At 41.1% G+C, this 14316-nt stretch overlaps 1 protein-coding gene across 2 annotated transcripts; it reads right to left on the bottom strand.

Moving 5' to 3' along the window:
• Nucleotides 1-779: 779 nt before the first annotated feature.
• CD180 (CD180 molecule) lies at nucleotides 780-14045 on the bottom strand. Of its 2 annotated transcripts, XM_079145935.1 has the most exons (3): nucleotides 13838-14045; nucleotides 4263-4429; nucleotides 780-2848 (listed from the first exon to the last, which is right to left on the bottom strand). In XM_079145935.1, exons 1-3 carry the CDS (start codon nucleotides 13928-13930, stop codon nucleotides 1120-1122), a joined length of 1989 nt encoding a protein of 662 aa, XP_079002061.1. In that variant the 5' UTR covers nucleotides 13931-14045; the 3' UTR covers nucleotides 780-1119. The 2 variants fall into 2 exon arrangements, with proteins under 2 accessions (XP_079002061.1, XP_079002062.1); XM_079145936.1 differs by lacking the exon at nucleotides 4263-4429.
• Between the last annotated feature and the right edge of the window lie 271 nt (nucleotides 14046-14316).

Genomic DNA, 14316 nt, shown 5'->3' with positions numbered 1-14316 from the left:
ATGGCGTCTTCACAGTTTTCATTGTGAACATGCTCTCTCAAATGCTCTCCAAGATAAATAGATGTTTGAGGACCAGCCTGGGAACCAGCCACCACTTATCTCACTGATTGTGGGAAAGAGGCTTCTGAGGACCAGACACCAGATGAGAAGAGCATTTTTGGATCACGGCCCACTGCTAGGTGAGATCTACCACATAAAAGCCCGAACACCAGATAGGCAGAGGGAGTGAAGGATGTGAAGGATGGAGGTGGATGAAATCCTAGACTTCAGGGATAAAAGGGGAAGGGGACACTTTTTTTTTTTTTGTAGTTTTCACTTCAGGGGCATTATTAAGACCTAGAAACCTAAGGACTTGGTAGATAAATAGAGTCAATTTGAAAGCAGGATTCATTTCTCAGTCTTTTAAATCCATTGTTTTTTTGTTTTGTTTTGCTTTGTTTTGGTTCCAGGGATTGAACCCAGGGGCACTTAACCACTGAGACACAACCCCTGCCCTTTTTATTGTTTGAGACAGGGTCTTGCTAAGTTGCTGAGGCTGCCTCAAACTTACCATTCTCCTGCCTCAGCCTCCCAAGACAGTGGGATTACCGGCATGCACCACCATACCCAGCTTTTTTCTTTTTCTCATTTAAAATAAGCACTGAGACTTTTCCCTTGACTATATTTTCCAAATATTACATTATTGAGAACTTTGACTCAAGCACAATGACCAAACTATGGGAGAGAACACAAGCAGGTAGGGTTGGCCTTGGCACTGCCAAGTTGTGGAGCTGATGATCTCCTTCCAGGGATGAGGTTCTGTGAGGTCTCTCAGTGAGTGGAAGGCAGGTGGCCTTGCCACAGTTCCCTTGCCAGCTTCCAGTCATCTTCCATGTGAGGAAATAAATGATAATATGTCTTTCATAGCAGAGTCTGGTCCTCTGGCCTGGGTCAGTTTACCTGCCATGAAGACTCACAGGGTAAGAAGCTAAACAAATAAAAACAAAACACCCCACAGTCAATCCCAGCCCAGCATGGGGAGCTGGCCTGAAAAGTCTGATCACCCAGAGCTGACAATTTCTCCAGTTAAGGCAATTGTGTGAAACATGTTCTGTTTACCTTCTCTGGAAACTTTCAGCACTAAAGGTGTTGGTATTTCCACCTGATAAAGAATTTAATTGCTAAAATGAGTAGAATGGAGACCAAGAGTAAAAATACGGTTAGGAAGAAAATACCCACAGCAGTAATTCCACAGGACAGCATGACATCAGACAGTTGAACTCCCTGTAGCGATGGGGGATTTGCACACACAGTCTCCTCCAAGTCCTCAAGTTTTTGCAGGTTTTCCTTGTACCATGTTAAAAAGGGCATATTTGAACATGTGCAGTCCAGAGGATTGTGACTTAAATTAATAGTGCTCTGCTGGGACAAGATGGACAGGAGATGGGGTGGGATGATGCCAATTGCATTGGAGGCCAAATTGAGGTAGGCATCCTTAAGATGGCTGAGAGCATCAATGCTATTGGACGTCAGGCTATTGCGACTTAAGTCTATGTGACTCATTTTATCAAGGCTGCGGAAGGCCTGTTGATCTATAGACAAGAGACCACAGGAGGATAAATCCAGAATCTCCAAGCTTCCTACTGTCTGAAATAGGTTGGTCTTTGGGATACTCCCATCTTGAAAGCGATTTCCCCGTAAGTTCAGATGCCGAAGATTTGGCAGTCCTGCTAGAAGACGCTGATTGCTGGTATCAAGGAAGCAGTGAGAGAGATTCAGAACCTGTAGGAGATGAAGGTTTTGGAAAGGACTTTGTGGTGCATTTACATGTAAGCGGGTAAATGACAAATCCAAGAGCTCTAGCTGAGGACATGCTTGGAACGCCTCCCTCTGAAGACCAATGAGCTCACCGTAGCTCAGGTTTAGACTTTGCAAGTGGGGAAGATTTTTGAGCTGCAGATTGCAGCAATCAGAAGCCTCTATGCTGCTATGGCTTAAGTCAAGTTTCTGAAGATTCTTTAGTTCTTCTAAACAGCCAACACCGAGGTGAAGTTTCTTTGTGTTGCCTTTGATATAGAGGTGTGTAAGGGAGGGGAAATTGGCAGCGTTGATTTGACACAATTGGTCAAATTTGTTTACGTTGAGAACTAATTTCTTGAGTGAGTTCATACCCTCAATTCCAGAGGGTAATCCTTCCAAGTGAGTGGCTGTTAGATCCAGTTCCTGGAGTTGGGCAAAACATCGAAACATGGTGGAGGAGAAGTCAGAGAAATGATGCTTCTGCAGGTTGATGCTCTCAACAGACATGTCACAAAGACCCTGAAGTGTGGCTGAACTTAGATGTTGGTCATCAATGTCCTCAAATGTCCCCAGCCAGAGAGATTGAAGTGTAGAGTTCTGCAGACCACTGAATATGACAGACAAGTCAGGGGTCCCTCCAAAGTTCAAACTTTGGAAGACTTTTGAACTGAAAGCTCCAGACTCAATACCTCTAATGTCATTGCCATTGAAGTTAAGACTTAGGTTGGTGGCCTGCTTCAGAGAGTTCATATCTTCTCTAGAAAGGTAGTGTATAGCATTATTCTGAAAATCCAGGACTTTCAGATTCCCTGTTGGGAAATCTTTTGGGAGGTTAATGGAGGATATATGATTGCTTCCCAGATGCAAACTTTCCAAATTTTCCAGATTGTGAGGTGGGATAAAATCAAGACTGGATATTCCTGTTTGAATTAAGAACAAATGCTTCAATGACTTGGGTCCATTAAGTGCTGTTTCTGCCATGAATATCAGAGGATTTCCAGTTAATATCAGTGTGCTCAACTCATGGTGGCTTTGAAAAGTGTCGTCATGTATCCAGTTAATCTGGCACCTTGAAAAGATAATTGTGTTTAACAATGGTTAATTAGAAAAAAAGGGAAAATTCTGTCACATTACCAAAGCCATCTTGTGTATACCATACAGCACTATATATTATCAAACACAAAAAATTTTCTTCCATACCCACAGATGGCCTGTCAAAATAATTAATGAACAGCCCTAGTACTGAAAGCTCTGATTTAGAATTTATTCCAGATGTCTTTCTTATTTAGATTGAACACTCAGAGGTTTATATTTGTATTCTAAGGAACAATTAATGGTTTGAATTTTTGGAGGCAAAATCAAACTGTGATTTATTATTTTAATATAAAATATGCCATGTATAATGGATAATGGATCATATATGATATGTATTTATAAATATATAAATCTGCGCCATCCTGGGCAAGTTACAACCTATTTTGGGGGAAGAAGGGGCTGCTAAGGATTGAACCCATGGCTTCTCATGTGCTAAGTGCACATCGTACCACTGAGATACACTCAGCCTTTTTTCATCTATGAAATCTGAAAATAATGACTACTTTGTAGAACTACTGTGTGTCAAATGATATATGTAAAAATTCTCCAATGACTTACAAAATGCTAGAAGTTAAGAGAAACCCATCCTGGTATGGCATCTAAAAATACTGGATTACACACACACACACTTAAATACACACTCAAATACACACTGATGGTTTCTGATCTGACTGCAAAAGTGGGTGGTAAGATTAACTGCCACCTCACAGTGGTGGATGTAAAGATGAAGCAGTGCTATGGGTGTGTGCTTGCTCCCACTTTGCAGAAACTTAAGCAGAAGGATGAAGTGGAAGACATTGATCTACTGCAAGGGGTGCAGAAGTCATGGACATGCGGGCCCTTCTCCAATTCCACACACACAAAAACTGCATGTTCCCTTTGTTTTCTTCCTTTTATTGTAATACTTCTGTCCACCGGTTCTCAAACACTTGTTCAGGATATGGAATTCTAATTCTGTCACTAAATCCCAAAAATGGAACTCTCTTTTTCAGTTAAAAAAAATTCGTAGATATGTGTGTTTCTCGTGATTTGTGTTAGATGTAATTCACCCAATAATAGTGAAATGTGTTAAAATATAGTATGATATGGTGTCTGCTTTAGTGCAGGATTTATTTTCACTTTTGTTTTTGAAATTCCTTAGAATTTCAACAATACTGCCGATGCAGCTGGTTTGAGAACAACTCACTTTACTCTCCATTGATTGGTGTTTATTTAAATTATATTTCACCTGCATAAAAGTATTTCAGATGAAGGGGAGGATGAAAATACAGAATAAGCAGAGCAGAGTGTCCCTGTGCCCCAGAAGAAGATCCTGGAGACAATTAGAATGCAAGTTGTGTTTCTACGTAAGTAAAACATTAAAAGCACACAGGAACTCAGATACATACCTGGTTAAATCCAAAAAAGTAAGATTTATGAGTCTGCTGAATGTTGTATTTTGAATCGTAGGCAAGAAATTAAAGCTGAATTCCAAAAATTCTGTTGTGTTTGGTAGGGTGTCAGGAATTTCACTGAGACCTAAATTTTCACAGTTATATGTTTTATTGGCTTCTTTCTGATGGGAGAAATAATGTAAATTAATATTGGATTTAGTGATTTTTGATTGACTATCAAGAAAAATTAGATATATTTTGTCCTCTGGGTAGCAATCCCACTTTTAGTAATCCTTACCAAATATGCTCTTACAAAAACACAGCCTGATTTGTCCATGATATTATTCCTTATATATATTTTTTTGTAATAGCAAAACAAGGTTATCTATCAATGTACCAAAATACGGTTCCATTTTCCAAATGGAACCCTCTGCAGCTGCAAAAGGAATGAGAAAGATCTGCATATGTTGGTAGAGAGTAAGATCCAGGACATGGTGTAAGGTGAAAAAAGCAAAGTGCCAAATAGCGTATGTAGTGTATGTAGCATAAGGACTGGGGATGTAGTTGGTAGAGTGCTAGCCTTGCAAACACAAGGCCCTGGGTTCGATTCCCAGCACCGCAAAAAACAAAACAAAACTCGAGTGTGCATAGCATAGACTACACTAGGTCTTCATAAGAAAGGTACACTTAAGCCTGGCTTGGTGGTGCATGCCTGTCCCAGTGACTCGGGAGGCTGAGAAAGGAGGATTGTGAGTTCAAAGCCAGCCTTGTCAACTTAGGAAGGCCCTAAAGAAATTTAACAAGACCCTATCTCTAAATAAAATATAAAAAATGGCTGGGGATGTGACTCAGTGATAAAACACCCCAGAGTTCAATCCCTGGGGGGTGGAAGGGGTTAGGGTTAGGGAGGGTGGCAAGAATGGAGGAAAGACAGTATAGAGGGAAAAGAGGGGCGGGAGGGATGGGGAGGGAGGAAAAAATAACAGAATGAATCAAACAACATTACCCTATGTAAATTTATGATTACACAAAAGGTATGTCTTTACTCCATGTACAAATAGAGAAACAACATGTATCCCATTTGTTTACAATAAAAAAAAGAGGTATACTTGTATTTTATTATATTCTTGCAAAGAAACCATGGCTAAAAAAACAAAGTCCAGTGGGAAAGAACCAGATAGAGGAGCAAAGATATAAGCAATATTCCTCTGAATACACTTCAGTTAGTTTTGATTTTGGATGAATAGAAATGTTTTGTTTCAGCTTGAAAAATAATCAAACAATATTAAATTGGCATTATCAAAATAGGACAATGAGACTTTTTGTTCTTTCTCACATAGTACAATATGAAGTACACAGAGCCACCTATGATATATTCTTGTCGCAAAAAAAGAAATTAATGTGATTTCAATGAATACTTTAGGTCTAGTTTCACACCTCCAAGTGATATGACAGATTTAAGCTAAAGGTTGCAATCAATCAAGTGCAAAAAGTTGCGCATAATATAAAACATTTTTGTTTTATTTAGTATGTAAAAGAGTGAGGAAGAAAGAGAAGGGAGATAGTTTTTTTTTTTTTTAAAGGAAAAGACAAAGTAATATAAAAGCTACTTAAGAGATACAATGAACAAATAATGGACTAGGCCTTGTTTAGATGATGACTCAAGTAGAGCAGTTAGAAAAAGACATGTTTAGATTATCAGAGACATCTAAATGAGATAGATTTGATGGTATTAAGAAATTATGAATTTTGTTAATGTCAGAGGCCTTATGGTTACATACAATCAATGTTCCTTTTTTCTTTTGAGATGCCTATTTAAGTATTTAGATTTAAAATGACATGATGTTTGGAATTTGCTTTAAAATACCTGGCAAGAATGAGGGGAGGAGTGGACAGATAAGATTTGTAGGTAAAATGCTGGTGTTTGTGGAACATTGAGTGATATGTATGTGGAGGTTGCCTAACCCAAGTTAAAAATCTTAGACTGACTAGGTAAAAATGGGAAGCAGTTGGTTAGAAAAATGGTGATGTGGAATCATTATTTATCTGGATGATGCTTTAGGATGAAGGATAAGGGGGCAGCTAGGAAGGTTTGATGGGGCATATCTTGCCTAGGGAAGCTCCGACATAAGAAATGATCTCCAGAGTAAATGCCCCTTGGAGGTCCAAGGAGATGGGCTCCAAGGACCATCGGCCACCTCTCAGATATCTCAGGTCCCAGGTGACTTCATCCATGCTTCTCGTCCTTGCCTCTCCTGACCACACCCAGGTGACCTAGAGCCTCCTCTGAGACTGCCCTGTCTGGCAGAAGATCTACCCTACCAAACTCCAGATCAGCAGATCTCCTCGTGCTGAGTTGCAAACAGACCTGCTAAGCTGGAAACAGAACTGCAAGCATCCTCCTTTTTTCTGAAGCATGAGGATCTCAGGATGTTGTCATTTTAATCATCTTTTTTGCTTTTCTCCAATTTTTGCTTAGTTGTGCATTTTTTAGAGCAACAGTGAGCATGCACATCTATAGGAAATCACCAGTTTCCTTCAATGTTGTGACAATATTATAGCTGTCACTGATGAAAATGCCATATTTATATTTCCCTGTAATTCATTCTTCATTCTTATAGACCCAAAGTCCTCTAGGTGCTGCTGCAAATCTATATAATGTCCTTGAAAGGCACACTTTGCATTTGAAACTTAGATTTAACTGACTAGTGGGGAATTTTTTTTTTTTTTTTTTTTTTTTGCTATACTGTCCTTGGTGGCCAGACAACCAAGAGAGTATGCGTACATGCAGTCTCTTTAGTTGCTAAGGTGCCAATTGGCTTTAAGGAGACACTTTTCTTTTCTGGTCTCCATTGGCATAACTAATTTCATTCACACTTGGAAAAAGGGAACTTCTCTCAATTCTTCTTGCTCTATTCTGACCCTACAGCAAAAGTTTTAATGCTGGCAATTCCTTCCTTCTATTGAATATGTAAGTGCCTGCGACACCTACATTATTACATGTCTCAGACTCTTGTGTGCTTTACTAAGTACTTTATTGCAATAATGTGATTCAGAAAGTCGAGAATCCAGAAGGAGCTCTACTGAGCCAGTGGCCTGAGGATACAACTAGGAAGAAGAAAAGCCGGTAAATGAAATAGATCTCTTTCAGCTAGTAGAAAGTGAGGACCAGTAGCTGACATTACCAAGGGCTACCAAGAAGCCCGCCTGAAGCCTGGGCTACAACATTAAGTAATCTCAATTTAGGTGGCAATGGCAATGAACCTTCTGCCCTTGATTCCTAGGAGAAAGAGGAAGTGGCAAGAAATGCAGCTAAGAGAATCTAAAAACCAAAAATTTTCAAAAATTTCTTGGACTCACCACCTATGTGACCCCTCCCTTATAGTTTTTGTAATCACAACTATACTGTCAATATTTCCATGATGATGAGGATACCAAGCACTGCACACTCCAGAATCATCTAAGAAACATTGGATTGTTTTCAGTTGACTGTATTTTTTAAGGTTGGAGGTGCTTGTGAGTGTGTGCACACACACACACACATGATTGGGATAAGTTGCAGACAACATGACCTTTCACCTCTAAGTACCTTATGTGTCTTAAGGATATATAATCACAATGCCATTATCAAATTCAGAATATTTAATCCTGATTCAATGTTATTACCCAACATACAGTCTATATTCAAATTTTACTAATTTTCTCAATATTGTCCTTTATAGTAATTTTTGTTTTTCCAACCCAGGATCATAAATTGATTGCATTTAGTTATCATAGCTCCTTGGATTCCTTTAATATGAGATAATTTTTTAGCCTGTCATTGTCACGACATTGATATTTTTTGAAGAATACAGGCTCATATCTAGCAGAATATCTCCTATTATGGGTTCATATGTGTCCTCATAGTTGACTCAGGTTATACATTTTTGGTAGAAATACTCTACCAGTCTTGTGTCTTTCTCCCAGTCAAGATTCAGATGAAAACTTTTGAAAGTTCTGATAGACCAGCACAGGGTTGCAGAACAGCAGAGTGACAGTGCTTTCATGAATGAAGACAGGATGCAGAAAAGGAACAGACAGCTTGGCCACTGCCAGCACCACATGCTTTATTTTTATTTCTAGGCAGACACAACCCACGCTGTAGTTTCCCTGAGATCCACATGTCCACTTCCTACAAGCCTAATCTTGTCTTTCTAGAATGCAGTAGGTAGTCAGTTTCCAAAGTTGTTTTCTTGTTCTTCTGCTTTGGCTGGTGGCCCTGTAGACAAGACCCTTTTGACATGAACTCCTGCAGCAGCAGAACTGTGGCACAGCTGGTATTCATGACAACTGCCCCATGCCCACTCCTATTCAAAGTCAAGGGGCATTTGCTTAGGACTCACTGTGTCCTGGGACCTGTGCCAACCACTTTGTCTCCAGCTCAGTCTCAGAACTGTGCCTTTTACCAGGAGCAGGGTTCCCAAGTGCTACATCTGTATTTGCAATCCCTCTTCCCTGCAGGTATTCATTTGCATTTTTTCAATCAGGATCTTATTTTGCTTCTTTCTGCAATGTATCTCAAACTCCCTCCCACCCCGCTGTATTTTCTCTCCTTGCAAGTGTTGAAACGTTTTCTAATTTGGAACGCTTTGAATTTCACTCAAGTGCTTATTCCCACCTTTTCAGACGTCTCATCTGCACTTGACACGTGCATGCACAAGGAGCCTGTGACACTGCCCCCCAGCCCTACCTCTTTAATCACACCTCCATCCAAGAAAGAGCAGTTTGTCTAGTAAACTGAATCTCAGAGCAATGATTACTCTTTGAAAACAAACACCCCCAAGAAGTCACATCCCTAAAACTTTGGTCATTCCAGTTGTATGTCATTTTATTTATTTATTTTTTAAATTTTTTGTCTTTAAAATCAGCCCTCTGGGATTCAAGTCCTAGCTCTCAACACAAAACTCTGTAGTCTGGACTTCTGGTTTCTCCAGCTGTGAACTGGGGATGATAACCTCATCTTGCAGGCCTACTGTGAGGATTAAAAAGTGTGTCAACACTACAAGGAGTTAACTCTTAATGAGATCTGCAGAGCATCACATCATTACCTAGAGCTATTGGGAAATTTTTGCAGCCATGAACTTAGAGTACTCCTCAAAAAGAGCTTGTCTGAAGACCCCTGCTCCATACTTAGGGACTGAAGGACTATCTCCTTCCATAATTTTTAGGGAAATGAATGGTTAAGATAAGTCCATTTGAAATGAGGAGGCAGGCCTGCACTCTCAAGGAAATATTCAAAGATGCATGTAAAATGTTACCATGAGCCAAATCCAAATCACTGAACACTGGACTCCTGCTACTCTTTGAATATTTGTCATCCCCTGAAGGCTTGGTCATGGCTGTAATTCTCTCTCTCTCTCTCTCTCTGTGCGTGTGTACACATATGTGTATTGTATATATAAACATTATATATGTGTGTGTGTGTGAAATATATATATATATATATTTCACACACACACACACACACACACACACACACACACACACAGAACATATAGCATTTAGAAATAGAAGAATCTGCTTGGAGGATTTGTAAGTGTTCATTGCATTGTCCCTCAAATGTGTTGGTAGATTTGAATTCCTTTTAATCAAAAAGTTTTATTGAGAATTATTCTCAACAGCTACCTGGCATGCATGGAACTTAGAAATAGAAATAAATATAAAACAAGTTCCTAGAAGAGATCACTGGATAATATCATCATATTGGGATAAGCAAAATTTCTTAAGCAGACAGAAATGCAAGGAAAGTAAAGGAAAAATGAGACTTTGAGTTATAATAAAATTAAGTACTTCCATTTAGCAAAAGATACCTTTGGAGGGAATAGAAAGGTAAGTCACAGAGTGAGAGAAGATAGCTTTGCAATTCGATAAGGAATTTTCATCCACAAGACACAAAGAATACCTATAAATCAAGACATCCCATGAGAAAGTGGGCCAGAGACTTGAACAGGCACCTCACACATATAAAAGGGACCACGCAAGACTGAGGATGTAGCTCAGTGGTAGAGCTCTTGCCTAGCATGGAGAAAACCCTGCGTCTATTCCCCAGCAAAACATACATACATGTTATGTAATAATTAACCAAAGTTTGAAAATGTACTCTAATTATTCATCAAGAAAACAAAAATTAAATCCCAGGGAAATACTACTACCCACCCATCACAATGGCTAACACTTAAAAACAAACAATGTAAAATATTAGTGAATCTGTGGCACAATCAGAATTCACTCACATTGCCAATGAGTGTAAATTGGTACCAACATTTTGGGAAACGATTTGGCAATATGAAAGTTAAAATTATGTATACCCTATGACCAAATACATCCACTCTCAGGCATACATTTAACAAATGTTTATTAAAGACAAGAATATCCAAAATAGCATCATTTATGACAGTCAAAAAACTACAAACAATGCCAATGTCCCTTAACAGTGGATGGCATTAATAAATGGAGGCTTGCTGATAAAACAGTGCCATTCAGCGATGAGCCTGAATGAATGGCTGCTGCACACACCATCAAGGAATTTCGTACATTTAATGTTGAGCAAAACAAGGCAGACACACAAGAATCTACACACCATGGGGTTCCATGCTTATGAAGCTCAAATCCAGGCAAAAATAATGATGACAATAAAGGACCAGATGACTTGGGGATTACTGACAGGGAGGAGGCATGAGGGAGGCTTCTGCACACTGAGCATGTCCTATATCCTGATCTACTGCAGGTTATATGGATATATTCACTTGGTGAAAATACACTTAACCTCACACTTAGGGATGGTGTTTTGTTTCAACCGAAAGTTTGCTAAACTCAGAAAACAAAACCAAACCTGATTTTCAGAATAGGTTAGAGAAGTTCCTGATGGGCAGTCACATGAACACACAGTACATGGTAAATTCTTCTTGAACTAAAAGGGAAGAAGAATAGGGGAACAGAAAACAAGGGGAGGAACGTGGCTGAAGCTAGGGTGATGTGAATTCGGGAAGGGGCCAGACCCTTACATCAAAGGCACACATTTCTTCTCCTAACCACTCCTTTCATTTCACCTAGAGCCTGGAAATCCCTAGTTCTGATCTTTGTCTCTCCTGAGTCCCTCCCTAGTTTCCCACAGTGGTAAGGACTCACTAATCAGCCTTAGAATCTGCTCCTAGGTAGGGCTGGGGATGTACCTCAGTGGTAGAGAGCTTGTCTAGCATGCCCAAGGCCCTCACACAAGAGAGAAGAGGTAAAAGAATATATAGATCCAGTGTTAATGGACACAAGGCCATTTCAAATCAGAATTCTTTTAGAGAAAGGCTTACAGGAAGTCTGCCACATTAGAAGATTTCAGTCTTGCCTGTTTTGTTCAACACAGGGCTGGTTTCCAGCCCTGAGACCTAGACCACTTCTATGACCTTCATAGTACGGAAGGCCCCAGAACCGACTACCTCGGTCCTCTCCCGGCTGCTTTCCTGTCCCCTCTGCGACGGTGGGAGCCGTTTAAAGGAAGTGCCAACTCTGGGGCCTGAAGTCCTCAATAGGCAGTTCAACCGGTCTACTGTTTCTATGTGCTTTGCAAACCTCCCAGCCCTTCCTTGGGCTCCATGTAGCCTTCAGAAAGGCAGAATTGGCTTTGCAAGGATGTAGGGATTTGAGACTTGAACTGGTTGGTGTAATAGCAGGGCACTAAAGTAGCCTGCTCCTCAATGAGCTGGAGTTTAATGGCAGTGTTATCCCATCTGAGGGTGTTGCCAGGAGATGAATGACATATGTCCCTGATCACTGAGGAGGCCATGTCCCCACTCCTATGCCATTATAGTGCCACTCACATCTGTATGAAATTAACCTTCCTTCAAGAGACATATGTTTTCTCTCATGTGCTGCAGAAGCTGGGGAAGAAAAGGAAAAGAAAGGTGGAGGCAGATGTCATGAAAATCAAAGAGAAATCAGTAGAGGGAAGGGACCAAGAAGTGGGAGGGAGGGGGGAAGTGCTGGGGAGAGATAGTGAACGAATTATACTGTTGTGCATGTACAAATATTTAACAATAAATCCCATCATTATGTACAACTATAATGCACCAATAAAAAATGTGGTGAAAAAAAGCAATTGACCTTCCAACACGAATGGTAAGAAGACAGCTTTCTCAGGTTTTGCCCTCTGTTTTGGGCTGAATTATGTCCACACCTCCCCCTCCAGCCCCCCTTTAAAATCATATGGTGAAATCCTAACCCTAGTGCTTCATAATGTGACTGTAGTTGGAAGTAGGGCCTAAAATAAGGTAATCTAGGTGGGCCCTAATTCAGTATGATGGTGTTCTTATAGTAAGAGGAAATCAGAACACAGCCATGCGTGAACACCATGCAAAGACACAGGGAGAAGATGGTGATCTATAAGCCAAGAAGAGAGGCCTAAAGAGAAACCAACCCCACAGGGACCTTGATCTTGCACTTCCAGCCTCCAGAACTATGAGAGAATGAGTTTCTGTGGCTTAAACCTCCACGTGTGCAACACTTGGTTATGGAAGACTGAGCAAAAAACTATACTGTTCCAACCTTGGTTTCCCCTGGGCATTCCATCCTCTCTTGGTCTGTGAGCATCCCGATTCCCTCCACACACCAGGCTAACAAGGTTGTGTTCATTTCTGCTCCAGGGCTTATTCCAGGCCTGGCTTTGGTTCATTTCCTTGTCTGGCAGGTCTTTGCCTGCTTGCCCATCCTGCTCCTAGTGTCCCCTGTCTACTGCCTCAGGGTCATCCTACACTTTGCCATTCCTGGCTCTTACTCTTTTTTCAGCCCCAACTTAGGAAGGCAGCTCACCAAGCTACTACCATCCTGTCCACAGCCTTTGTTCAGCAGGCCACGTGGTGCTGGATGCTTGCCAGGGCCAGAGAGCGTGGGAGGAAGCTTGAAGCCCTTTAGAAGATGGCAAGAGACTAAGGCTCGTCCCCTTTCTCTGCCTTACCATTCCCTCCAAGAACTTCCTACAGGTTGATAAATAGTGTTACGGTCCAAAACAGAAGGTGCAATTTGGCTCTGTTCTCAGATTTTACTCCTGTGGGTTAGTCAAACAGATGGAGGGCTGTCCAACCCAAGGAGGAAGCCAGACTCATTCAGAATGATCTTTTAAATGCTCTGAAACCTGGCAAGAGCCTATCTTTACTAATCCTCATCCTGACAGCCAGGAAACCAAAGGACTGTCTGGGGCAGAGGCCACGTGTTGGGGTGTTGGACAACAGCTCCAGCAGGTTAAGAGACTGGCTTGGTTAGGTCCACTCTAGCGTCAGGGCCCTGACGCTATGTGGTTCCTATCTCATGTCTCAGTTGGGATTATGTGGGGGGAATTGCTAGTGGAAGAGGGAAATTCTAACTTCTGCTTTGGAAGATGCTTCCAGACCATCCCCTGGATGAGTTCTTTGGCTCTTTCCTCACAATAAAGAGAAACTTCCATAGACCCACAGTCCTTTGAAGTTGGTGCATATTGAAAAGTCAAGGCTCAGATGGAACCGCACATAGAATCTCAAAATTTTTAGTAAGTTTAATCTGAATCAAGACAAAAAGTTCGAACTCACCTCAATGCACATCTGATCTGAGGAGGCGCTGACTTCACAGTGGGCCAAAAACAGCACCACCCCAAAGAAGCAGATGACAAGGGAAGCCATCATAGGTCCAAGGCAGTCCCAGCTTTGTGGGATTATCTAATATTTGGAGCTGAGATACTGAATCAAGCGGTGAAGGTCCCAGCACTTGGGCGGTCAGAGAGTTGCTCAGAAGGGTGATCTTGGAATCAGAAATGCTGTTGACTGCTCAGCATTCAGTGACTCTGCGTTGAGAAAAAAAAAAAAAAAAAAAAAAAGGGGGAAGTTCCTTTTGCATACCCACCATCTTTGCCAAAAATAACTGAGGACCCAGCCCCAGGATGGTCCCGTGCATTTCCTGGCAAACACAGTATCAGTCGTGCAGTCCTCTCTGCAAGGTGGTTTCCACTGACTTAAACCCGCTTCCAGAGTTTGGTCAACTCCCACAGTCCCTCTTCAGGAGGCTATGGATT

This window comes from Sciurus vulgaris, assembly GCF_902686455.1.
Source record: "Sciurus vulgaris genome assembly, chromosome: 6".
In the NCBI taxonomy this organism is placed as follows: domain Eukaryota; kingdom Metazoa; phylum Chordata; class Mammalia; order Rodentia; family Sciuridae; genus Sciurus; species Sciurus vulgaris.
This window is presented reverse-complemented; position numbering and strand designations above follow the sequence as displayed.